Raw genomic sequence first — 26,877 nt, 5'->3', positions numbered from 1 at the left:
TCCACCCGGGCCGCTGCTCGTCCTCCCCTCGCCCGCGTTTATCTCCCTCTGCCTCCCCGAGGCGCCACGCAGCGAGGAGCCTTCCCCAACCCGTCTCTTACTCGGGGGCTCGCAGCTCGGGCTCCGCCGCGGCGGCCATTTTGAACTTCCAAACTCCTTCGCTGCCGCTGGGGAGACGCGGGGCCGCGGCGCAGGCGCCGTCAGGTGAGGGGGCGGGTTGAGGCGGGGGCGGCCGCCGGCGGAAGTGAACCCCGCGTGCTGGGCGGGGAACGGAGCGGAAGTGCCACCATTTCCCTCTATGGGGGCGGTGGCAGCGGAGGCTGGTGGTGCTCCCGCTGCTAAGAAATCTTCGCGTAGGTTGCTGTTCTCGGGATATGCTTAAACATCTGCACAGAGATTTTACACGTAAGTGAAATTTTATTATATTTTTATTCTCGTGCAGTTTGCCTCAGTGATAAACTTCTCTGTGGCGCATGACTCTGGTCAATGCTAGATGTACGAGAGGGTTTCGGCACGAGCTGTAAATGCTGCCGTGAAACATCTTCGTGGTTTAAACAAAGAAAATGTGAGGATTGCAAAAATTCTAAAAAGCGTTGTAAGCGTTCAATTTTTGGTGTTGTTTCTTCGTTCTGCAAAGTCTGGTCTCGCTTTATGTTGTGGATTCTGAATATTTCTAGGGGTAGTTAACCCTCATATTCCAATAATTTCAACTTTACTAGCATTTTAGTGGCTCTTTAACGTTATTGTGGAGGTACGTCTATCAAGGTTCATTCGTTTTATTTCGAAGCTTTGTGATGCTGCTGCTAGCTAAATGTGCTCTCTGTTTACACCCTGACAATGGAGGACCTTGGTAGAGTAACATAACCTGTGTCTCCTAAATCACAAAAGGACATAATTCCGGTATTTCAGTGGTCCTTCGTCTTTGTATTGACTACAAATATTGTTTTTGTACCAATTGTACTTCATTTAAGCAAGAAGGGGAAAAAACAAAAGTGTTTCTGTTACTAGTTGCAAGTGTTTTATCCTCAATAAAAGAACATGTTTAGTGCTTATCTTCAAGTGTGCAGGTAAAATCTTGAAGGATTTGCGCATAAAACTAGTCAGGGTGTTTCTCTGTTTAACCATTTGGTGTTGCAGGTGATTGATTGATTTTAGCAAGGTTTCTATGGCTGCTACTGCTAATATAAACCAAATTTTTGCCATCTGGGTTGAACTGCTGGTTTAGTTCTGATTGTTCAGTGAGGCCAGTGCAAAACCAGGTAATTTATGTGAAATAAGGTGATGGGTCACAGGAATGCTCTGGAGTTTGTGGTAGTGGTCTGATTCTTGTGATTGTAGCCAGGCTGGGCATTGTATCTGTGTTGCAGTGTAGGTTTTGAAGGGTTTAGATTGAATATGTGTTGTGTAGTCTAATTTTGAAATCATCTTTGGGATAGGTGGGGTTGTTCTGAGGCTTTACTGCTTAAAAGGGCAGGAGATAGAATTTTGATAGAAGATTATTGCAGAAGTCCTGCAGGAAAAGTAACTAAAAAAAGAGTTATTTTTAGAACTAAAAGCAAAATGAGTATTTTTGTACTTCCCAATGACATACAGTGTCTCCACTTAATTGTATGTGACTGTAAGCTGCCGTCAAGGCTGTGGTCCAGTCTAACTTGTTCTCTTAAGAGATTGTGAAGGAGCGCACATAAAAGACAGCTGAAATCCACAATATTTCAAAATAGCTATGACTACAACAGTGAAAAGATTTATGAGTGCTTATGCAAGTAATGTTGCCTTAAGTAAAAGGAGAACTGTTTTGTATTGACAAATTATAAGTTGTCTCTTGAATGAGTAATTTCCTTCCTTTTTTGGGGGGAGAAAAAAAATTTAAAAACTTATGTCCCTTACAACTGTAGTGAGAAAACAACTTTTGGGGTACTATTTTGACAATTTCTATCATGTCTGGAGGTAATGAATTTTGAAGATTATAACTTACTATTCACTGTTAACATATGCAGGAAGTTTACTTAATTTTATTTTTCTGTTGAGAAATTTAGTAGGTTAAATACTTAATAACTTTTTAAGCCCTTGGCAGTATTATAGAATTGTAAATATTTTACATTTGTTTTGAATATTGTTTGCATTTTTGTGATAAATGTAAACAAAGGAAGCCTTTCTAAATATCTTTTTAACACTGTGCTAATTTCTATACATTTTTGAGGTGGAGAAGAAACATTAAAAAAATTATGAGAAGTCTTCAGCTTGCTGGTATTTTTCAGATGTTTCATTCCCTTGAAGGGAGTTTTACTATAACATTACAAAGAACTGTTGTCTGCCCATTTATTATGCTTGTGGACCTGACACAAAGGGTATGCTTGCTATGAGGATAGCTTTTGAAGTTCTAATTGCTGACATTATTTGCTACAGTATAACTTTTATATCTGTTAAAACTGTTAGCCTACATGAAAGCCTAACTGGTTAGTAGGAAAACAGTGTACAAATTGCTAAAATACTTCAGTGGAGTATACTGAAGTTTCTTAATTTCTTAGTTAGGGCAAAGCTATCAGTCTGTCATTCTGAGAGATTCTTGTATGTGATTATGGAATGTTATTTCTTGTTTACTTGTCTAAGTTAAAACAGTTGTTGATATCTGTATAGGCTGTGTAGTGACGGTTTACCATCTGCATCAGGGATAAAGAGGCAAAAGACCTGAAAGACTAATCACACTGCCTGTCCTCATATTGTGTCTTTGAATGTTGAGCTTTAGAAAAGAGTCCAGAAGTTGCTGCAAAGTTGAGTGATTTTGTATCAAAACCTTTACAGGAAAGGCTTAGTGATCTTGATTGCGTTTCCCATTAAACAGAAATCCTCTGTGCAAAACCCACAACCTCCAACCAGTACTTTCTCCAGACCAAATTTAGACTGTCAGCAGATGTGCTTAGAAGAAAATGGACATGTGTGTTGCATCCTCACCATTAAAAATAATCCTTTGAAGCTTGGGTATGTTGATGTTTCCTAAGTATTATTTCCTTCAATGTTTTTCATATGCTCAATAAGTCACATCAAAATAACTCCACTGCAAGTGTGTATTTTGCTAAGTCATTTTAAATTGTGGTTTGAAATCTTTGAGAACTGCTTGTTATCCTGGTTTTTCTTTTTTTCTTTTTTTGTTTTGAGATTGGGGAAGAGGAGTGCATTGAGCATTCTTAGAGCTGAGCTAACCTTGCTTTTGCCACCAGAGCCCCTGTGGTCAAATTTTTTCTTCATAATTAATAATTGCTCTTTCTTCTAAAATGCTGCGTATCTCAGCCAAATTCAGCCTCACATCGTTTAAATAAGCAAAAAACCCACTTTAAAACTACATAGGAGTTAAGCTTGAATTTTTACGTTAACAATTGTTTAACATGGAGCAATGTCTTATATTATAAATTAACGTATTTAATCCAATTTTAACCTATTATAACAAACTGTGGCTTTTAATACAGCCAAGGAATGGATCAAGGTCTACAAGCATCTGCGCAACCATAGTTACAGTTTCAAACGGCATCCATGTACTGAATGTGAGAGATGCGAGAGACCTTTTTTCCAAATATAGATGGATTTTTTTTGTTGTTATTTTTTTATTCCTCTCTCCCTCCGTTCAGTAGGTCTCTTTATAAACTAAACAGTTAAAAAAAAATAAAAGAAAATGCAACAAATGCTTTGTAAATACTATAAACATGCTTGGGGTTTGGGTACATTTTATGTTGATTTGAGTTTTTGATGGGCTTATTTTGGCAATTGATAATTGCTTGGTTGGATAACCACTTGTCTGTTAATTTAAAAGGAAATTCTTTGTTAAGTTAGTAGCAGCAAGTTTATCTTCTTTCATCAATTTTGCTGTCTTACTTGGCAAGAGCTTTATTTCCATCTTGCTTTGTATAAGGAAGACACTGTATTACCTCACTGTTTTGTTGGGTTTTTTTGTGTTCAAACTAGACCCTTGACTTGGGAGGCAGGGGGATACTATACTGCTTAAAATGTCACAGCTGAAGGACGCTTCATGTCTGAAGCTTTTCTGACTTTAGCTTTGTGAAACAGATACTCTGAATGATGGCCAGCCAGGTTCAATCTACAGTCTAGATCTTTTTTTGACAAAGTGTTTAATCTCTTTCTGATTCCTTTTTCTGACACTTAATGATGTCAAAAGCGCATGTCGCAGTTCATACTGTTTGCAGTTCCAATTCCTCAGACCTTGACCTACAAAGTCCTAGACTTGAGGTTAGAACAGACCTATGTGGAGGCTTGCCCCGCTGTCTCTGATTTCTGTCTGCTGTCTTCAGATAATCTTGTTAACTGAAGCAGGGTGAATCTGGTGGGTAAATGTATAGCGGCTCATCAATCAGTGTATATTTACTTTAGTTCCATCAAATGAGCAATACTTATAGCTAACTTCAACGCTTCTTAAATCCTAAAGCAACTTTCAAAGGACTCTATCCGGCTTTGTCTCTTGCAGGGTGAACAAAAGGAGGGGCAGGGGCTGTGAATTCTTATGCTGTCAAATTTGATTTTGAAATTTATTTTTTAGTAGTGGTAGAGGCTATACATCTCTAGCAGCAGTTCCTCTTCATGCTGATAAATAAACTTTCCCCAAGATTATGTTAAAGAAGTCCCTTTCCTCTGAAAACAGAGATTAAATGAATTTATGATATACACCTGCCTGTCTCTCACTTCTTTTATACTTCAACTGCTTACTTCATTTTTAGTGTTATAAAAGTGCACTGTATTTTTTTACTGCTGTAGATGCTCTGCTTTGTTACCAATGTTGCTGTTTATTTAAAAGATACCATTTTCACTTGCTCGCCTGTCTTGCTTTTTTGTTTGTTTAAACTATACTGGCTGAAATCTTTTATGTTGGTTCTTTGCCTCTAACTGATGCTCTCCCTTTTAAAGCAAATCAACCAAAATGATTTAACAAATTTTCTAGAATGTGTTTGGGAGAAAACTTTCTGTTCATGTTTTCAAATGGAACCAGTAAGACTGTGGATACCTTTTATTTAAAAAGTCCTAATAGTCCATGGCTTGCAGGAAAGATCTAAGCAATTTTCAGATACTGTCTTCTGTTAGAATAAATGAAAGGCAAACTCCTGATGCAAAAGTCTGTTGAGATTTCACCTCTTTACAGCCTCTGAAAAATGCAGTTAACAGTCAAGATACCTCACTGCAGGAAACTAATTGTGACAACTGTTTTAGGGAGGCAGGGACAGGAATATAGAAAACTTATCAGATTTCTTGGTACCTGGCTGCAAAAGTATTTAATTCTTTCATAAGAGAGCATATAAAAAAAAGTTGGATACTAAAGACCAGTGGGGCTGGAAAACCCATGAGAATTTGCTGGAGGACGTGATGAGAGAAGGAGAACTCAAGCAGAACTGGCCATGTTAGGAAACTGCCACTGATAGTGGGCAGAGAATAAAAGAGTGGGGAGCCTCGGACACTGAAAATAACTTGGGCAACACGTTGTCCTGAAGTGGACAGAAAGGAGATTTAGAGTCTCAGATACGTGAACCGCCATTAATGTAACAGGGTCCGGAACCACTTCCATTTGCTTTTGCTGTCATTACTCAAATGGCAATTAGTTCTAGCATCAGAAGTTTCTGGTGTATCTAAGGGTTTCAGCAGTGCCAGTCAGCCCAAATATAATTCCCCATTGTGAATTCTGGAATTTATGTTTTAACCTCATAGTTATTTTTTTTCAAAAAACAAAGCCTAAATCATGTTAAACGTGTTTTTAAAACCCCACAAAAATTGAAGAAAACTCACAGTAAAGGTAGCAAAGTCAAACACTCATCTATGTGGGTAGGTACCCTTGCAAAATCTTCTGTTGCCTGACTTGACTGTATACAAATTTTTATTCCCACCACCCCACCCCGTGATCCTTCTAAAATTCCATGTGTAGAATGGGTAGTGCTTTATTAACCTTGGTTTATTGTTTAGTGGGCATAGCGTATATACACAAAAGCAATGAAATTAGGGTTACCAAGGCAACTTTAATTTTGGTAATTCCTAATTTTTGGTTTTTGGCTTAGGGACCTTAATGAGGTTTTTTTAATATAGTATTTATTTTGTGTTGTGGGAAATATGTTGGGAATCTACCTTAACATACTAAAATAAATTACCAAAAATGTTATAATCTTTAGCAGTATGTGCTGCGTGTTCATAGTTACTAGGCTGTGAGACTGTACAGTACGTTGCGTATAAAATTTCACATATTTCTTCCTTAGGTCCTGTGACATCTAGACCCTTTAGGGTCGCTGGCTTCAGCTCCATCATGACGTCCTAACATATACTGTGTTGGTGGTGATATATTGACCGTCAAACCACACTGAAGCATGGAGCTGGTGCATACCGAATGGAGGATCAGGTAAGTGTTTGTTTATTCATAATGCTGTCTTGAATGTACAATCTCAAAAAAGCTATTTACTTTTTTTTCTTTAATCTGTAAGTGGTCCTAAAATTGGCTCCATAACACAACAGGATTTGTAAACAATAGTGTACTGAAATGTCTTATATTACCAAGCCCTTGCATGGAACATTTGATACATACTGCTTAAGTTGATGGATTTTACAAGTCACCTTCAGAGTTGGTGCAACTGTTTTGAGATTAAATCATTTACATAAAAAGTAATATCACCTTTCATATCTTGTTTGTAGGCAGGGGGGAGGGAGACAGGCAAGCAAAAAGAGAAATTTTGGTACTTTGTTTCTAAAATAATTAAATCCTACAAAAGCAGTAATATGCCAATTATGTCAGGACCAAAAAGATTGAGTCAAATTAAGTGACTCTGTGCCAAATGATATTTTCTGTGGATGAAAGTACTCCCCTTGCTCTGAAATGAATACTGGCAATCTTCTTGATTGTCTCATGGGTTTATTCAAATTTTTTTCCTAGTCTTACAAAATATGCTATATATTTAAAAGTGTATGCAGCACTGTGTTTTTTAAACTTATATTTTAGGTTGGAAATGGCTGTCATTTCACTGGTCTTGATATTAATCTTAATAATGTAATTAGAGTTTTATGCTATTTTAACAGCAGCATGAGAAAGGGAACTTAGTATTTGGATATTCCTAACAAAAATAAATCACTTCCTTGCAACGTAGTAGTTACATTATGTAAATATGTAGCTTGTTCTTTATCTTCGTGTATAATCTTCTACATTGGAAGTTTAGCTGAGGAAACTTAGAAAAGACAATTGTTTAAAATGTGCATTGTTAGATGAAGCTTTTGTATGATAGGTACATTGTAATCTGGTAAACCCAAGGGATTCAGGTCACATGAGGTTCCTGAAAATCATGATTCTCCTTCCTCCTTTGTCACTTTTAAAAAAACAAGGGTATTTATTGTGATGGCCTGCCTGTCATTATAATTTGTGCATATTCCACTTTGGTTTTCTCTTTGTGCTGAGCAGCACTGTGGCAATTTTATAATGAAAGTATGCATCCAAGATTGATAATCTGTACTTCTAGGGTGGGTGTGAATGGCAGTTAAACATTGCTGTAAGTCATCTGCATATTCATTGTATTTACAATATGTGCAAAAGTAAAATAGAATACTTCTTTCCTCAACATTACCTATATTTAACAACTTGGATCTAATTTGGCCCAACAGTTAAAAAAACCCAAACAAACAAAAAAAACCCAAACAAACACCCACCCCACAACTCCCCCCCCCCAAAAAAAAAAAAAAAAAAAAAAAACCAAAAAAAAAAACCCAAAAAAACCCAAAAAAACCGAAACCAACCCACAACCCCAAAACAAACAAACAAAAAAACCCACAACCAAACAAATGGCTTGTCTGGCTTTTTTGGGAAGCTATTTTTTCCCCTTTTTTGTGTGTGTATTTCACAAACATAACACAGAATGATTGTCAAGGTGTTTTTTTTCTCTGTTGGTTGACTATATTATGAGGGTTATGCTATCTCAAAAATCCCTCTACAATTCTGTCTTTCAGCTGGAAGTATCTCAAATTCTCAAGTCTTTTCAGTCACCGGTGGTAATGCAAAATATTGGTTGATACTGTATTTTGGGTTTCTTTTTGAATTAGTATACTTATCTTATTTCTTAATTGGCAATCTAGAGCAGAGTTGAAAGAGCATATGGAAAACCACAAAACTTCTACAGCCCTTTTGTCTTCATTTTGGAATGAGGTACCTGGTTTTGAACCAGACATCAGATAAATGGGCATCACAAACAAATCCATCAGGAAAAAAAAAAAAACCCAAAAAAAACCCCACAAACGAAAAACAAATGAAAGAGAAGAAAGAAGGCTGAAGATAATCCTGTGTGCTCCAGCACAAAAGCAACTAGAAAGAAGGATTGAAGTTAATTTACATGTAGTACCTACGGTAAGTATGACCGTATTATAGTAAAACTTGCATTTTGTTTGTTATGCTCCAAGTACTTGTGTAGATCTTCATTGCAGAACAATTGGTAATGTGGCACATTTGTTTGTTTATTTATTTACTTTTCTATTTTTACAAGAAAGTTGCCCACAGATAGCCTGAACGAAAATAAAGTATCCTATTCAAATAGTTTTCTTCTTGGTTTGTGATAGTACTGGTCTTTTGAATAAAGTAAGTAGGGGCAGATCAAAAGGTGTTTCTAAAGGCTTTCTCTTACATTTTCTTAGAAGCAATAACAAAGGAGAGCCACTGAGGTGCTCTTTGAAGAGCCAAGAGATGTGCTATAAGACTTCTTGGAATTCTGCATGTAAAGTAGATGAAAAAACTGACAATGTACAGCTTGCTTTGAAGTCATGGCTGTATTTCTAAGAGGCATGTTTATTGCAGCACCAATCTTACCAGCTAATGCAAAAATGCACTTATCTGCAGTTTTAAGAGTTCACACTAAGACTTTGACCTCAAGGGCATCCTCTCTTCCAAAGAGAACTTGAGAATGCATTTGATGCTTTCCTGTTATTCAGAAAATACGTTTTTTTCTTTAATAAAGATAGTGATCTCTGGTAGCCACCCATCCATGAGCAGGCATCACACAATATTCTAATGATAGCTTTCCTAGTATGTAGGTAGAGAAGTTAGTGTACATTCTGTTTCTCTAAGTTTCTTCTAAGTGCGTGAGTGTTGTTTTGGGGATGTTCTTTTGTTGTTGTTGTTTATGGCCATACATGTCTGTTATGTTATTAGAAAACATTTTCACAATAGGTGCCTTCAGTTTAACTAATCACTTTCTGACTTTAAAAGTTGTCTTATAGTCTAATGAATTCAAATTATCAAAGTTTTTTTCCCCAAATAGCTTCTTTACCCTGCTGTTTTCTAGGACTGAACCAATTGTCTATACCGAATCTGGATTTCTGCTCACATGGAAAGAAATAAATGCATGTTTTAGTAGCTTGCTAAAATTGGTGTAATAAAAAGAAAAAAAAAAAAAGGAGTTTAGGTTTGGATAGTCAAAGGCCTGATTACTTGTAGCGAAGTAGCAGCTTTGCTAGTAGGTAGGAAGTAGACTGACATGCTGATAATGCTGATGATATAACTTTCACATATGCATCTGTGTCTTTTTTTTTTTAATTAAGTAGTCAGTTAACAAGCCTTGTCATTGTCAAAGCACAGTTCAGTCATTACAGATTAACCAAGGAGGTAGACAAGGTGCTCCCGTGTTCACAGTGAGGTATTTTGAAATACTTGTCTTCAGTTTTAAAGAAGTTGGAGAAGTACAAGCTTAAGCACTTTACATCATTATATCATTACGGCGGTTATTTTTGAACCAGTGGAATATGTCAATCCAAATTTAGTCTGAGGTTACATATGAAATGTGTTGTTATCTGGTGAATGCGTTACCTCTCTGTTTTGGAAGTAAAAAGAACATTTATGAACTGGGTCTCTGGAGCTCTCCCTGGAACAATGCTTGTAATTACTGCAAAGATTAAGAACTTACTTGAATTTTTCATACCTAGTTCTGACTTGAGTTTTAGTGTGCTATCTGTACAGCAGAGCAAACCTCAGGTTAACTCTGCTTCTTTATTACAGTCTTTTTGAAGGGCAAACTAACAAAACTAGCAGTTAGCTATATTACCAGCCTGTGGCTGTCCCTTCTTTCCACTGAAGGTCCTGACCCTGTGGCAGGACTGGCAGAACAGAATCCGTTGTGAACCGCAGCCAGTTCAGTGTTGTGTCCCGCAGCTTATGTTGAATAACTGATGGCAGAATGGCGTAAAGATAATTCTTCTATGCTGACTGTAGCTAAGTGCGCAGTCTGTGCTGCTACACAGAGGTCCAGAGAGATGAAGCAAGTAGCCTCATTTTCTCTTCCCAGAATCATCTCTCATTATGCCTAGATTAACAGACTCGCTTGGGAAATATATTTTAGAGTCTATTGATATTTTAAAATGAAAACTTTAAAAAAAAAAAAAAGCCCTTAAACCTAAAAAGATTTGCTGTCACACGGTTCAGTTACCAGAGAGATGTAGGTAACAGTAGGCAGGGAGCAGTTGTTTGCCTAGCTCTTTTGGTGCTTTTTTTTTTGCTTGTTTTGTTTTTCCCCAGAAGGGGGCAGCAAATGAACATCATCACACTGGCTTTTACTTTTCAAATGCTTTTTCAGTGTTCCTCTTTGCCTGTAAACTTCAGAACAGACTACCTATAGATTGCCTAATGATTTCTGCCTGTTTATATGCCACAAGGATAGCTGGAATGTATGAATTGGAAGTCCTAATTCTTTTCAGTATTAGGCGGTAGAATTTATTCAGTAAAATCTGTTTCAGGTTTATGAAAAAGGCAGTCTATATGAACGTTTAGGATTTTTGTGACTATGGCATTAGGGGTGTGTAGATTTTAAAGAATAAAATAGTCAAACAACCAAACCATTATTAGTTAATGTCACCTAGGTCTGACTTACATTTTTCAAATATTTATTTTCTATATTTCAAGTTAAATTAATGTACTATTACAATTCAAAATAATGTTCTCATGGCCATTTTTCTCCCATCAGAAAATAAAACTGAGAGTACACTAAATATAATGATGCTTTTAATTCACATATTAATTGACACATTCACGTACAAGGGTGGCTTGTGCATTCTGCTGACAGTGCTTGTGAGTTAAAGGCCTCAATTCACAGGGAATACTAGTGATACTAAACAATATAACCAAATTTTATTGTCTTATTTAGGCAATGAAGTACAGTTTTTATCATCTAAAACTGTATGGAGGCAGACCATATTAGTGATTTGTGGTATAGTTTTTTTAGGACTGTAAGGGGAAATGCTGATTAATACCTACAATTATGAGTTCCTTGAAAGTGTTTGGCCATAATTCTGTTTATGAAGTTACAGATCAAGTAGTTAGCAAGAAGCCACAGAGAGAGGGCAGTCTAACCTTTTCAGTTGCTGAGTTTTATCCAAAAGTTCGTATAAAGAAGGGAAAATCATAGTGACATCTGTGAGTATCAGCTGCCTATAATCAGTGTTCAAAAGCTAACTGGGAAGAATGAAACTGATTCCTAACTAGACTCATTTATTGATAGTCGTACCTGACTGTTGCATTAAAAATCAGAAGAGTTAAAATGCATGTGGGACCTTTATGGAGCCTAAAATTTGATCAAGAGTACTCAAGACCCTTAAGTCTTAATGGGTCAGAATTTCCTACTGTCTCAAACACACCTGATTTATATCTGAAGGGTGAAAGGTTAAATCATCTGTATTACAATTCCATGTTTCTTTGGACTTTCAGTCCTTAAATTTATAAGAGTGAACCAACCCTCCTAGCAACAATGTTGTCTTTCTTTTCTCCTTAAAGAAAAAAGAACACATGAGTATTTGTGGAGAGTTTGCACCACAGGCACTGCCTGCAACATTATCAGAATTCTGGAATCTGCATTTAAAGCTATTACATGTGCTAGAGATAGGCAGCTATGCTCACACATTTTTTAAGGAGTAATTCAAATAGCTAGAAAATCTAAATTGCTCTACTTTTCTACAAAGCATTTAATCACCTAACAAAGGAAACTTGTTATGTCATTGTGAAAGACGTGTCCGTTAAGTGCATAAAAAGTACAATTTTAGTTGTGATTTCAATGAATAGAAATGGTAACAAAGAACATTTTCCTAGTCTGTGAATCGGCATTAACTTACCTTTGAAATATTGTGCTTGGATTCACACAGATATTGCAGAAATTAGCCTCTCCATTTTTGCTCTCTGTTTCATAGCTCTAAAAAAGTTCAGTATGTCATGTAGGAGTTCAGAATCTATATCTTTGACTTCTTTTTTTTTTTTGTGGTGGCTTGTCCTCTTGAAAGATCACAAATGTTTAGGGAAAAGGGAAAAACTATTACAAAGAGTTATTTAGAATGGCACAGCTTGCCTCTCAGAGTTGGCTTCCATCTTGAAGCCCGCTGTTTAAGTCCCAGATTTTTCCATATAGTCCTTTGGTTCTACTGAGATTAGTGTTTTAGCTTGCACACCTTCTTCCATCCACCACTTCAGCAACTCCCCTGAGTACTTAAGTTCCCTCATGCAAGTTAAGGGCATTTATTCTTTAAGCAATGTAAGCTTTCTTTCTCTGGTGCAAGAAAGTGTTAATCCACAGAAATAATTGAGGCTTAAATCCCCTTCTGCATCTTTCTTGTTTTGAATACCATTGCATAAAATAGCAGTTGTATGATTCACTCTTAATTTAGAATTAGCAGGAATACTTTTACCAGTAGAAGTCTTGAGTGTAATACAAACTAATTTCATTCTTTTCTAAAATACTTTGTCTTCAAAACAGTAGGACTTTAATTACCTTCACAAATGTGTCATGAAAATAGCTGTGTTTTCATTATAGTGTTTAAAGAATGAGTAATCCTTTTTATTACATCTAACATGTGAATGTAGTGCATGTATTTGGAAATAGTATTTACTTAGTATTAATTATTTACAGGTATGACTCGAAAGTACACCGTTTCCTTTTGCTGAGTGCTGACCAATAATCGGGATAGAGATGTAAGCACCTTTTAAATCTGCTGTAATTGACTTCCACCAGACAAGGATTTTAAAGTTGTTTTGTGCTTGTATTTGTCCCTTTGAAATTATTGTCTGTTAAAGATGCGACTTTACTGCCTTATAGACTTGTGTTAGAATTTGTGACCAACCAGGGCTTCCTCTGTTGTTGCTGAGTTTTGAGGAACTTTAAGTGCTTGAGACATACAGTTAAATGGTTTTGAGGTATTCTAAGCATGGTGCAGGGAAGAATCTGGAAAATCAAGGAATTGGGAACAGCAGATCTGTGATCTGTGTAAGCCTTTTACAGTTTTGTTCCTCTCTTTGGATATAAGCACACATATAACTTTCATATGCATTATTGTTCCTTCTAGATAAATTCCACTTGCTGGCCTGAAAGAGCAGCATGTCATGCAATTGAGAAAGTAGAATCTGTCCTTTTGATCCAGACAAAAAAAATTCTAAAAGACTTAGGTGGACCGTTCAGACATCAAAATGCAACAATCTAATATAATCATGTTGCATTATGCAGTATTGTCTGCTAGTAAATTTCTCAATACAGCAAAGTATGTCATTCTGGGAATATAAATAAATAGTTGAAAGGTAATAAAATAATAACTGAAATACTTGGTTGTAGACAGGTCTGAGAGGACTCTTTGTGCTCTCATCCCTCCCATAATGATATCAATCTTTCCTAACTAATAGCTCTAAACGCTCATGATAAAAGGCATTAAAAGCCTAAATTAACAACAGTATCTGAGAAATGTCATCCCTTCAGAGCACTTACACAGGAAAAATAGATGATGATTTTCCAGCTGTGACAAGGTTCATTTCCTTTCTGACAGGAAGTGTTCTTATAGTTAGTTTGGCAGACACACAGGGCTGAGTATGAAACAATGCTCGAGGCCTCTCTGACACAGCATGTGTTATTTCATACTGGTGGATTACATGTATGTGTTCTTTATGTTACTACTTAGATAAACTGCTCAGGTAGAAGTGCTGTTGAATTCAATTGAATATTGAATGCTATGTAGGAGTGCTCCTTTTGTGCCACAGAAAGGATTTCTAGAGAAAAGGGGTATTTTTTTGCCTATTGGTAGTTCTCCCTCTTGCATTGAATATGCAAAAACCAAAGACTCATGATTTAACAAAACAGGCACGTTTTTGACTTAAGTGGTTTTTTTGTGGCATTGAGGGATATTGATCTTTAATGATGTGTTTGATTTACCTTTTTGAATATAAGTATATTCACAGAGATCCTGGTTTAGGATTTATATTCAGAAGACACCTATGTAAAAGTATAGATATTGCAAAGACACGGACAGCTTATGTCCCTGGCTTGTTAACTGAGGAGGATGCCTTTGCTGATTCAGATGGATGCAGGCTTCAGACAGTACTTAATTTTTTGTTCCATACTGGTACTCCTCTATGTCAAGGAAAGAATGTGAATGTCTGCTCAAAACTTTTTAAATCAACTTGCACATACTGGCGTATTTCAGGTTTTTTAATATATTGTGTTTTGTCTACCTTGGCTACGTTCCCTTTCATTTTCTGGAAAGCTTCCTGCTTCAGTTCTCTGTCTTGAAGTTCAATGTTGAACCTCTATCAAAGGCCCAGCCTCTCTGTGACTGATGCTCTGAGGTTCTTTCTGTCTTGGTCAAGTGATTTGTTTACATAGACTTCACGTTACCATGGTTATATTAAGTCTGTCAGTCTGCCAAAAAAGGCACTTGCATTAGAAATTCTGAATTTACACATAAGAACGTACTTTGTATCACTGTCTGGTTGGAACTGTTGGATCTGCTCCATCTTGCTGGTATTTAAAAAGTGAAGCCTTTCTCCTTTCTTCTGAACGGAGCATTTTACAGGATTAGAAAATAAGTGTAACTGAATGAATAGGATGGGAACGTGCTGTGTTGCGTTAATGGCCTTCTGAAACCTGCTCCTTGATGTGTGCAGTGAGTGAGTGGACAGTACATTGGGGAGCCAATAGCTCCTTGTGATAATATTTAAATAAATCAGCTTGCGGAGATCTTGTCCTATAGGACCTGGCAGCATAGTGAATAGGGAACATCCACCTTTGTCCACACTGGCAAAATTAACTTTGCAGTGGTTTGGCAGGAATGCGGTGCTCCTGGCAGGGGTGCAGGACACTTGAGCGACGTGGGTGGTGCTCCATCCTGCAGCATTGGAGCCGTGGCATCACACACGGCAGCAGAGGGGAGTAGGCAGATGTCTGGCAGGAAACATAGGTGTGAAGAGGGCTGATAGACGTCTTATGCTACTGGGACAGATGGTTCTCAATCTCTGTGGTAGCAAGTATACCATGTTCGAAGACAGACACTTGCTCTATTAAACATTCTTAGCTTTTGTAGAAGGCAACTGACAGGGCTTCAAAAGGTAAAGGAAAAGGAGAGCGATACCCAAAGAAGAGATAGCCAGCTTCTCCTAGGAGGCTGTCTAGGCAGAGTCACCAGGTGCTATTAATGATGTTCTGGTGCATAAGTAGACAAGTGACCAAAACCATGCAAAATAAATGAAACTTTTGCAAAAAATGAACAAAGTCAGTCACTGTCTAGAAGAAGGATTGCAAATCCAGAAGGAACAGTGTCCTTTTGCTTGTTCTGCAGCTGACCTGCTATGTAACCTACAGCAAACATATTTAATGAGTTTTAAGAAGCTCTTACTACTTGTGAAAATGTAATTTGTTATCTAGATATCAAGCCATTGACAACTGCTCCTCAAATGTCATAAGCCTCTTCCTGTTTGCTTCCCCATTGACAACTGGGGGTGAACATTAAAAAATGCTTTGATTTCCACATCATATTGACTACGCAGTGACCATGCAATGCAATATCCCCTGCATTAATTCTTAAAAGATAATACTAATAAAACTGGAAGTGAAGAGTTACTTGTAGTAACATTGGTGTGAAATGCTGTCTTGAGGAGAATTATTACTATACCAGGGTTGGTGTTAGGACTTATATTCTTAAAATATATTCACTTTTAATTATTTTTTAACTCAAATGTATGTATGTATTTGGTTTGTGGTTGGTTTTTTTGGCTGCAAAAATGAAGATAGATTTGCCTGTTTGGGGGTTGGACCAAGTGACTTCCAGAGATTCCATTCAACCTTGACCATTCTGTGATTCTGTTTGTGCTTGGTTGTTGGGTTGTTTTTGTTTTTTTTTTTTTCAGTCGGTGGTTTCTTTCTGGTTAGGTTCATTTCAGGTTCTCCACTGTAATATTTCAGAATTTTAGTACATCAGAAAAATATGAAGATAAATACTGTAAATCAGAAATTGTCAGTGGGAATGTAGATGAAAGAGGAGGCTAGTCCTTTAAGAATGTACCTCTCAATATTTTCGTTACTGAAAGTCATTGTTTTCCTTTGTATTTGTGACCTAAATGTTGTACTTGCTGTCTTTACAGAAAATACTTTGTGTTTTCTTCATTAACGTGTAAAATGACTTTCCCTTAATGTCATTTCCATTTGCTTCTTGACAGTTTCCTGTTCTGCTACATTTCCCCTTTCTGAGGGATTTTGTTTGGTTGGTTTTAATTGGTGACATAGAGTATGCTGAAAGTTGGCCCTCTGAACTTTGATTCAGGAAAAAGAGATCAAAACTAAATTTGGAAATGGTTCTGGCCAGTTTTTCTTGATTAGACTTATGGTGGAAGCCAAATTTAGATGCAGCGGATCTCCTACTGGTAAAACAGACTGTAACCTTTAACTGCCTAGACCATTATCTAAGATCATGCTTCATTAGCAACAAGATCATGTGAAAGATGAGCTGTGGCTTTGAGGATGTGCTGTAAATGCTAATCCACTGCTTTTCTTTTGAATTTCCAACACACACTTTGTGTTCCCATAGAAGATTCCTTCATATTTGCTTCCATTTACTCGTAGGCGAGAAGCCTTTCAAATGTGAGATCTGCTCTTACACCTCCACTGATGCAAGCTCTCAGCAACAGCTCTTCCGAACACACACTAGTGAGAGGCCCTACAAATGTTGACTCTGTTCATGTAGTGTAAATATATGAAATGTCCCTCTGTTGGACAAATTCTATAAATCTGTTGGCTTTTAAAAAAAAAAACAACAAAACCCCACACTTTAAGGTGTGCACTCCTACCTGTTAGTAAAAGCCTCATCAAGCATTTACATATATTCCTATTGGAGCTTGGCTCTACAAAGGCTTCTTTGTTTAAAGGGATTGCTTTCTGTCCCTCTTCACAGCTCTTTCTGTATATAACTGCATAGACTGATGGAAGGTGTATAGAACATTAATGTGCCTAAACCAGAAATATCTGGTAGAAGGTGATAGCTGTGTCTGTGAAGGGGGTACTGGGACAAACAGTAGTGACTTGTATAAAAGCAAAAATGTGTTCATTCACTACTGTATGTCTTAATTTGCTGTATTAGGTGCACCATGCTGCTTTTCACACTGATTTTGTCTGCAACTTTGCTTGTAGTGTTTTGATTCCACCCTCCCACCCCCGCTGAGTGAGGAAATGATCACACTTCTGACAGTGCTAATGCATTTCATTTTGCAGTGTTGGCAGAGTGCGTCATGCGATGAGTGGGAGCATTAGGCAGTCTTAGTAAAGCCAAAGTACATGTTAAAAGTATGTGCTTAGCATCCTTAGAGGCTGTTTAAATGTTAAATTCTTGTGTGTTTAAACTCTGTACACTAAATGATGTACTGTTTGCTTTAGGTTTTTTTTAAACTCGAAAGGTTTAAACTAAGATAAGCCGATGTTCACAAGTCACTTCTTGAGGTATACAGAGGTTGGCGAAGAGATGGCTTCATAAATTTTGGTTTGTTACTTCTGTGGAGGAGAGCTTAATTTGCTCTGTTTCTTTAGGTAGTTCTGATCACAAAGCTAGTGCTCCTTTTGGGGAGTCTTTTGATGTCAGAATTAAAATCTGGAAATGCATCTCAAAAGTGATAAGATACCTTGAGCTTAAAGTAAGTTCCTCCTTCACCAAGAGTTTTTCAGTACCTGGTAATGGAATAACGGGGAGAACGCTTTTCCTATTTTTTGTAGCAGCTGTGTAAAAATGCAGAATTGTAAACATTTATCAAAATGTTTTAACAAAATATGAAGGAAATTTGTGTAATGGAATGGTCGCTTACTGGCCTTGTTACAAAGACAACATGTATTTGTTTACAGATATTTACTTTCTAGCAAGTATCATGTATGTCCTAATACATGAGGGAGAAAATAGTGGTTGGAAAATTTGAGAGGGGTGGTAGTGGTGAACTCCTATAGAGTGGAACACTGATAACCTATTAGTCTTTATGCACTACTGTATTAGGCACAAGAAATCCAATTCTGTCTCCTGTCAGAAAGCTTTAGTTAAAGGATAGAGTAAGCATGACAGGGGACATGTCATTAAGTCCTATACTACTAAAAATCTATTTTTTTTTTTTAATAAACTGTTCTGTAATGCCTGTCATAGTATTTTGTCTCTGTTCAGTATTATTTTACAAGTAATTTATTTGTAATACGTCAGCCCTACTTACAGGAAGCAAAGATTTTGTTGCTTGCAAATTAACAGTGTGCCCCCTTCTACCAGCCTACTTTGCCTTGTTAGATGCACATTAACCATCATAATATAAACACTTGCATGCTTAACTTTTGCTGTGGAACTAGTTCCATTTGAAGTTAATAGAATTGTTCTTTAATAAGTTAAAAACTTATTGTATAATGAGGGTCTATGAGATCAGGAAGTGAACGTTTTAACCAGTGTCTGTAAGAGTAAATGATAACACTCTCTGAAAGCACTTTTTGCTTGTATGTAGAATCTATGCTTACAAAATATTTAGTTCTTCTCTGCATAGTGGCAAATGCCTGCGCAGTGTTCCAGACCTAAACAGTGTGGATGTTTGAAATTGCCACATGTGAAACAGTTTGCCTGAATTGGGTAAATACAGTTAAGTTAGTTTTTATTTCTTAAGTAATCTATTTCAGATCTGTAATAGCCTTAAGATTTTTAAGTACATGCTCTATTTCTGAAATTATATCAAAAATGCAACAAAATGTAGGGACGCAAAAGGAAAAAAAAAAAGGGGGGAAAGAAAAAAACCCCTAAGCAAACCCAACCCTTTTCCAGTCCCCAAGCATATACTTTACACCCACACAGAACCCATTGACTGATTCAGTGGGCTGTATTCAAGTGTGGTGTAAAGAGTAGAAGTCACACGCAGATCTGAGTGTAAGCAAGACTAGGGATGGCATAACCGCAGTGATGAAATATACAGAAAAATGTCATCTCTAAACTTTTCCAGTATTCTGATTTAGTTAATGAATAAATATATATTGTTTACTGATATTGAATTAGAAGAGAGTTTCATTATTCAAGCTCTAACCCATTAAGATTATTTCTGCTTTGAGCTTACCAGATACATTGAGTGAAAAACAATATAGTGGAATCTGCAGTGGCTACTGCTCATCAAAATTCAGGATTACACTGCAACTTAACTTTAAAGTGCATCTCTGTGTGTATGTATAATGAACTCAAGACTTAAAATGTGTATGTAACTGGGCTAAACAGGTAGAGCCTTTTTACTTTAAGGCTTTTGTCTTATCAAGAGTTTAGAGCTATGTAGAAGAAGAGATGTAAATTTGCTTGAGATATCTGCCTTGCTTAGTGACTTGGAAGAGTCAGATGACTGCTTCTGATGGCACAGAATCCGACAGGTTCACATTTTTGGTAGTTTTGCTGTCAAAGACTGCTAGAGGATTTCCTGAAAATTGCATGTTCCTGGTGATAATAGAGGTAGGGAGAGTTCTGTGCTGCTTTAATAAGAATGTATGGGAAAATGTTTAATCTTTTGTGTAAATCTTAATTTGAAAATACAAGTTTTTCTATACATGCGTAGTAAAATACTTCCTTACATGCCAGATCAACCAATATATTTTTATTTGTTAGGTGTGAGGGGAAAGGAGGATTAAGGTATGCTTTTCTGATTAAGCATACTTGAAGAAAGTCTAGTCTTTTGCTTGTTGCATTTGTATAAATAACACTACCGCCTAAGTACCACAACCCCAAATATAGAAAACCTGTAAATATTTGCAGCACCAACTGTGATGTTTTTAAACTGGTATGGTGTATACATTGCTAAGTCTAAGAATTAATTTTAGCCACCTCAGTAGTTTAAGCTGACCTCTTTGTGGATCCCCTTCTATACTCAATGGAGAATGATGGACATTCCCGAGAGACTTCTTAATGTCATAAGAGACATTACTTAAATGTGTGGGATAATTCACCCCTGTTAGGGTTACTTACTGCCTGCCTGCAGTTAACTTTACAGAGGAAATCTAGAAGATAACACGCCTGTTGGGTAACATGTGGGATGAATCCTACTGTGGGTGATTGTTTTAATTTCCTAGCTCATATGGTTGCAAATAGTTGTTGCCAAAATAAACAAATCCTTGATATCTCTTTAAGGGAAACCTAAAATTCAGAGAAGCTTACATTACGAACTGGCAGGTTTTGAAATCTGATTGATTGATGTTAGGTAACAAGTGCTGAGTCTCAGTCTGGGTTCTCTTACAGCCTGTATACAGCTGTATTCTAGGTTGTCCTTTTATGGGAGAAGTGCCAAAACCCAAAGGTTTAGATTCTAGATCTGGTGTTCCCTGAATCTAAAAGAACTGAGGTTTTGATTAGGATCAAATGATAATTCCAGGATTTAGACCCATAGTAAGTATGCAGCAGACCTCACATTTTGCTATAGAACGAATCCTTGAAAGTATTTGTGTTATGGTTAAGTTCTTTATTTTGAGGTACGTTCCTCTGTCATAATGCAAAGTAGGTAGAATTAAATGACAAATGCAAGGTCAAAACTTCAGTGTATTCAGACTGGTTTGCAGTTTTCACTACGTCGAACTGGAATTACATGGAGATACACATGCAAATGTCTACATCTCTGGTGTGTGTGGCTGCATGCTGGTGCAATTATATCCTAAGGGTGTAAATGCATATAGGTCCTATTAACACTAAAAAGTAAATTGGGACACTTGTGCTTGTAGGAGTTTAGATTGTTATTGCCTGCACAGAGGTTCTATTTTCAAGGAATAGATAGATCTACAGGTTCACAACTGACACTAAAATAGAAATATGGCTGAAAACATGGTGCAAAACTCCACTAACTTACTCCAGTGGTAGGAAAAAAAATGGTGAAAAGTGTCATCTTGCTTGTGTAAAATGAGAGACATTTTAGGTCTAGGAACTCTCACTTGGGAACACAGCTAGCTGTAAGTGAAATCATTGGGTTAGGAGTCAGGAGAGTTGTGTTCTGCCACTGGACAGAACCATGAGATCTTGCTAGGAATGACTCATCCCCTGACCTACTGTTTGGCTATTGTGGATTTGTGAACACTCTAGCTAGAGACTGACTGCCTGTGTTCGTGCAGTGCTAACTGATACTGATGGTATTAATGTCTGACGCATTTTTAATTTTTTTACAGCATTCAGAAGAAGAGCTTGGACCTTCATGTATGCCGACATCACACTAGTGAGGCATTTGGCTGTAGTTTTTGCTGCTGTTCTTCCCCTGACAAACAACTTCTCTGAAAACACATTAAGAAATATCACCTGAGTTCAGGAACCTCATTAACCATCCAGTTCCCAGCTCACCTTTACCCTCAAATCAGTTCTGTGGAACACTGGGTTCTTCACGCTTAAATTTCCACCAGAGCATCCCAGCAAATAAAGAAGCTGTTGGCATTGTCAGACTTTTGTGCTGAAAGCCAGGGGCTATGTGGAAGAAGAAAAGAAGCGGTCCTTACATGGCAATTAAAAGCACTTAGAATGGACTTCCCAAAAAGTTTCGCTTGCGTTATGGTGCAGGTGTTAACTCCAGTGTCCTGAGAGGAATGTGAAGGTTTCTGTTGCACAAAGGGTGGACATGTTGATTTTTTTGTTCTGGTGACCTCTTGTTGATGTATTCCGTGTAGTTACAAGTGAAGAGTTTGACTTTTCGAGGCAGAATGTGTTAAAATGTACCAAAGCTGACAGTGAACCCTACAGGTGGTTTCTGTACTACATCTCTCCCTTTTAATACAGCTCTCTATATAAAACGGTAAATGATTCAAGAAAATCTACTGATGCTGTACCACTCATAATGTTGTAAAAAAAAAAAAACATTAAATTTATTTGTGGTTATTTTTTATAACAAAATGTGTCTATTATCATGAACTAATCCAATGTTGAAGTAAGAATATAAGCTATTGAAATATGATATTAAATAAACTTGACTTAAAATTCAGTGATTAAATGCATCTGTACCTTATTTAGACAAATAGAAATTGCTCACTTAAAAAAAAATAAAATTAAATTAGAAGAATGAAATACTTCCTAATTTTAGGCTATTAGAGGACTGGTTTTACTCTAAGACTTCACATTCATTCTTTGACTATGGTGGTTTTGTGGCATCCGTTATTAGCTATGAATGTTACTCAGGACATGTAAATCTTGCTAAAAATAAAAAAACCTAATATCACAACTTCCTACCAGACAGAAGCAAATAGTGACCGAAGTGTGCCTACACTGTTCTCTTAACACAATTGTAAAGAATTGGGGAACTTCTGGGGTAAAATTTTCCCTTCAGGTAAGTTGTAGATTTATTGATTTACAGAAAAATGTTAGTAAAAGATTTATGTGGAGAGTAGCTACTGGCAAATTGTAGGTAGAATCTTTATTAAAGAGTTAGAGAAACTTTTTTCAGAGAAGGAAATGGTTATACTGTTAGAAAATGATGAGCATCTCAGACCTTGTCTTCCTGTTTTACAGTTGGAACAGAGAAGGTCGGAATGCATGCCAAACATAAACACTTGTTTCCTCTTCATCTGGAAGTATAATAGTTGGACGTTTGCAACTGAGCATGTACATAATTACTAATGGGAAATATTTTCTGTCCCTAATACAATTTACATTGCGGCATTTTAACTTGTTTGTACAACAGTCTGATGGTTCTTTAACTTGAAATTGCTTGAATGGTAAGTATTCATTTACGACAACAGCAGTACTTTACTCTGAAGGATTCCAACAGCTTTTCACTAACTTTGCATTGGGGAAATATTTTGATCCTTGTTGATGTTAGGCCCAGAGGACATTGACTTAATGTGTTGGTTATTTAATATCATTTAGCAGTAGCAAAGGATGTGAACTGCGGAGGGGATGTAGACATGTGGAATTTAATTAACCAAACTGGAATTCAGCCAAAACTCAAATCAGCAGTCCCAATCTTGCAAAAAGCGCTAGGGGACTTCTAATAGTTGGTAAGTGAACTGAGCTTCCATTTTGATGTCACCTTGACAATTGTGGTGTAAGCAATCTAGTACCTACTTTTCTAGGGAATTTATTCAGTAATGTTGTGAAGGGTGGTGCATACCACTTAGTAAATTACTAGTAATTACTAGACATTACTTCTGGCAGCATTCTGTCCTGTGTTTGCGTCTTTCATATAAGCACCAAGTTCAAACTTAACATTTGAGAGCAGGCAAGAGTAGAGCTTGGAGTAGCAGAGCTGCAGGCGTAGCGTGGTGCAGTTGCACGCCCACTAGAATTTTTAATGTGCTGGGTTGGGTTTTTTCTCCCCAATTTTTTTCCCCCTGTTGTTAGTGCAGGCTGTATAATAGGCTTGATAAGTTAATTAAGAATGAGATCTTGAGTATAAAATAAGTGCTTTGTTTCATTTTTTTGTATATTTATCACCCTATTACAAGCAGGCAGAAATAGTCAGCATTAGCTAGTTTACTGAAAAGACTGACTGCTGATAGCAGTTTCTGTACATATAAGGTATGATTTATAGAGCCAAATTTTAATCTGTTCTTTACACCAGCCTCAGGCAGTACAGTTATTCTGCAGTAAAGTGAAGGATTTTGGTATGTCCTTGTAAGTGATCTTTCAACATGAATATGGCGCGGTCTATCAGAAATACTTTCTTGCTCTCTAGAAAAGGAACAAAATCTACATACAGAAACTTAATAATCCTGACACGTTTCTTTTTTGTTGTGTAAGACATCTTGGAATACTAGCCTTTTATTAAAAGTCCACACGCCCTGGTCTTTCAGGAGTAGCAATCAATGGAAAACTAATGTGGCTATCACATAAACCTATCATTTATTAGTATAAAATATTTGAAATATAGTTAGATCAGTAAACAATTAGTTTCTCTTCAGCTGTCACAGATACTAGAAATCTTCGAAGTCTGCTTCCAGCTCCAAGTACTATTTTTCTAGGAATATTTGAGTTAGTATGCCTTGGGTTTTCTTCTGTGTAAACCAGCAAACAGTGATATGTGTGTGGTTTTATGAATGTCAACTTACGTGAGCCCGAGGGGAAGCTGGGGTGAGTTTCCTGTGTGACTGTTACAAAGCTGTTAACTGTGCTTCCTCTCGAACAAACTGTCCCTTGCATTCTCTTTCCTTCTTACTTCCCTTTGCTGTCAGGAAAGACCTTTCATAGAGCAGTGGTTCCACAAAGTGCAGCCTCAGCATAGGTTGGGGGCTGTAACGGCGCTGACAAAGGACACTCTGTCTTATTATATTCAGGCAAAGGCTCTACTGCTATAAATAATGCATGTTTTAATTGGAAACTGCAAATGGAAATATCAGTCTCTACAGGCTCGTTGATTTCAGTATAATCTGTTAGGGGCAGATTGTGTTCCCCAAATTTGTGGTTGGTTGTGTTTATTAGTATTACCTGAGCTAGTGAGTTCCTTCCTATAAATTAAGACAAATGTCATATCTAGCTAATCATCTGGGAATTTCTATCACTGTATATTATGAAAATTGCCTAAAACACTATTACAAGACTGGGTACCTACTGATGTTAAGTGTTCTAGGTTCCATTTCCCTTGGTCAGTATTAATAGGATCATGCACCGTACCTACTGAAAGTAGATTTAACTATTAATAGGGGATGAGTTTAAAAGCAGATAACAAACATTCTCATTTCTTGCCAGAATTCCCTGGGATTAATCACACTGTGCCTGATGTTAGCCACAGGTTTAGGCTTGCATGCACAATTACTGTGGCTGAGATGATACCTGGCTAATTCATGAAGCTGGAACGCTAAGCATCTAAGAGGATGAGCACAACTTTTTGTACCGTTTTAATTAAATTGGCTTAAAACCGCACCTTGAGGCCTCTTCTAAACATAATGTGCTGCCAACTTCAGTAAAGGTGTCCGACAGTTACCTAAATGGCGCATAAGTGTGTGAACACAAATCTGTATGAAAGCTATTTGTTTGCTTTGGGCTAGATTGATCTTTGCTTTAATTTGGCTAATTTCTATTTGCATGTATTTACCAGTCTTGTTTTAAACCCATTTAACATTGTCAAGATGAATCTTGCACAATTTTTTTAGTAGTTTATAGATATTAAAATAGTAAATTAACCTTCCCCCTCCCCCCGCCATGCACACTTGCAGAACTGTAGAAAAAAGGGGAAGCAGTTTGGGGTGGCCCTGTGTAATTTTATTACTTTCCAGTTTGGGCATCCTAATCTCTTCCAGTTTGTGGACAAGTCTGAGCAACATATACCTAGAATGGTTCTAAGAAGTAGAAGTTAGGATTAAAAATAGGTTTTAAATGTGTAGACCTCCTAAGCAATGTGCAATCCTTCCAGAAGTGACTGAAGGCTTATTTCAGAGAACACTGTAGGAACACCACATGCCAAGCTTTGAGTGCGTAGAGCAACTCAGTGTCCCACCATGGGTATGCCTTGAGCTGCAGGTGAGCTGGGTGCCTCAGAGTCCAATCCAGAAGATGGTGACACTGAGGGAGGGAGCCTTAAGAGTTAAGAGGCAAGACTGAATGTAGGATTGACGTTTACCCCTAGTCTTCAAACTTAGGTACCTGCAACTGGTCATGATTCAGTCATGAACTCTTACCTCCTTGTTTGATGGCTGGAGTTTGGTTTGACAAAACACAACCAAGGGAAGTCCTGCAGCCCCTACTTGGATTTATTTGCCTGTGTGTAGATATCCCATGGTGGTTCAGAGCAGTCCTTTGCATGGGAGGACAGGGTTTCGTATTCGGTTTCTCAAGAGAGTGCAGAAGGGTAAAACCTTTTGGAGATGGGGTTTATCAAGTGCTCCTATGAAAGTGTTCTTTATGCATGAGGAGACGAGGCTTCTAGTTTCTATTACAGGAAATATTTAAATCTTTTGTATTAAATGGAACAGGGATTAGGTTTTATCATTCCATGTAGCATGTCTTAAATGCCATGTTGTACAGACGTTCCCTTCTTTTTCTGTTGGCTAATAATGGCTGAATTAATCTGTGTGTGAAGCAGTGGTTTTACTAGCAATCTAGCTGTATGGTCCAGGCCCTTTCTTGAGGGGCAATGGGGATATCATCAGGCAGAAGAGCTTTTTTGAATTTTTCCTTTACTGAGGTTACAAAGCAAGTCAGGGGCAGAAGTTAGGCAGGGAAGAATACCTCTGTCTTATGCGTCAGTCTTTTTAAATATACCTGTCCTTAGTAGGACAGTAGTGAAAACAAGAGACAAAAGGTAACTTCCTTCCCTTCTCCTAAAAGATTTTTCTTGAAAACAAATTTGGGATAGCTAATAAAACTGAAAAGGTAGGAAAGTGAAGTCTGATTCAGATGCAATTGTTAGAGCCTGATCTTTTTTGTTGGAAGACCAGGATTAACTCTGTGTTCTGCAAGGCAATGCATTATGTTAGTACATTATTCTTTTCTGGATCATAACTAAGTGGGGCTTAGTAATGTATATGATGTACATTCTTGGATTGCATTGCTTGAAAGCATGTTGAATAATTTTTCAAGTTTATTGAAAATCTAAACGTTTTTAACTTGACGTTCTTTTTTTTTTTTTTTTTTTCAAAGGTCATTCTGTATACCAGGAAATGTAAAAGACCAACAGAAATAAATTGCATACAA

At 37.2% G+C, this 26,877-nt stretch overlaps 1 protein-coding gene and 1 long non-coding RNA gene across 6 annotated transcripts in view; one reads left to right on the top strand and one right to left on the bottom strand.

The window, feature by feature from the left end:
• Positions 1 to 238, bottom strand: part of PRPF4B (pre-mRNA processing factor 4B) — a 23,098-nt gene extending 22,860 nt beyond the window's left edge. For 2 of the 3 annotated variants that reach the window (XR_008464658.1, XM_054189784.1), the window contains exon 1: positions 102 to 229. Coding sequence is in view for 1 of the 3 variants with exons in the window: in XM_054189784.1 (XP_054045759.1) it covers positions 102 to 139 (38 nt within the window). In the remaining 2 variants the exon portion in view is untranslated. Of the gene's footprint in view, positions 1 to 101 lie in introns of all 3 variants that reach the window. The other variant, XR_008464659.1, reaches the window with a different exon arrangement.
• LOC128904875 (uncharacterized) lies at positions 203 to 26,877 on the top strand. Of its 3 annotated transcripts, XR_008464661.1 has the most exons (7): positions 203 to 405; positions 2,843 to 2,979; positions 6,243 to 6,382; positions 8,098 to 8,365; positions 12,897 to 12,958; positions 16,866 to 18,885; positions 21,435 to 26,877. It is a non-coding gene; the product is annotated as an uncharacterized LOC128904875 (long non-coding RNA). The 3 variants fall into 3 exon arrangements; XR_008464662.1 differs by lacking the exon at positions 16,866 to 18,885 and having other exon boundaries at positions 253 to 405; positions 2,803 to 2,979; positions 21,435 to 22,645; XR_008464660.1 differs by lacking the exon at positions 16,866 to 18,885 and having other exon boundaries at positions 259 to 405; positions 21,435 to 22,640.

Source organism: Rissa tridactyla, chromosome 2 (assembly GCF_028500815.1).
Source record: "Rissa tridactyla isolate bRisTri1 chromosome 2, bRisTri1.patW.cur.20221130, whole genome shotgun sequence".
Classification (NCBI taxonomy): Eukaryota; Metazoa; Chordata; class Aves; order Charadriiformes; family Laridae; genus Rissa; species Rissa tridactyla.
Note: the sequence above shows the minus strand (reverse complement) of the source record. Positions and strands in the feature narration are given on the sequence as shown.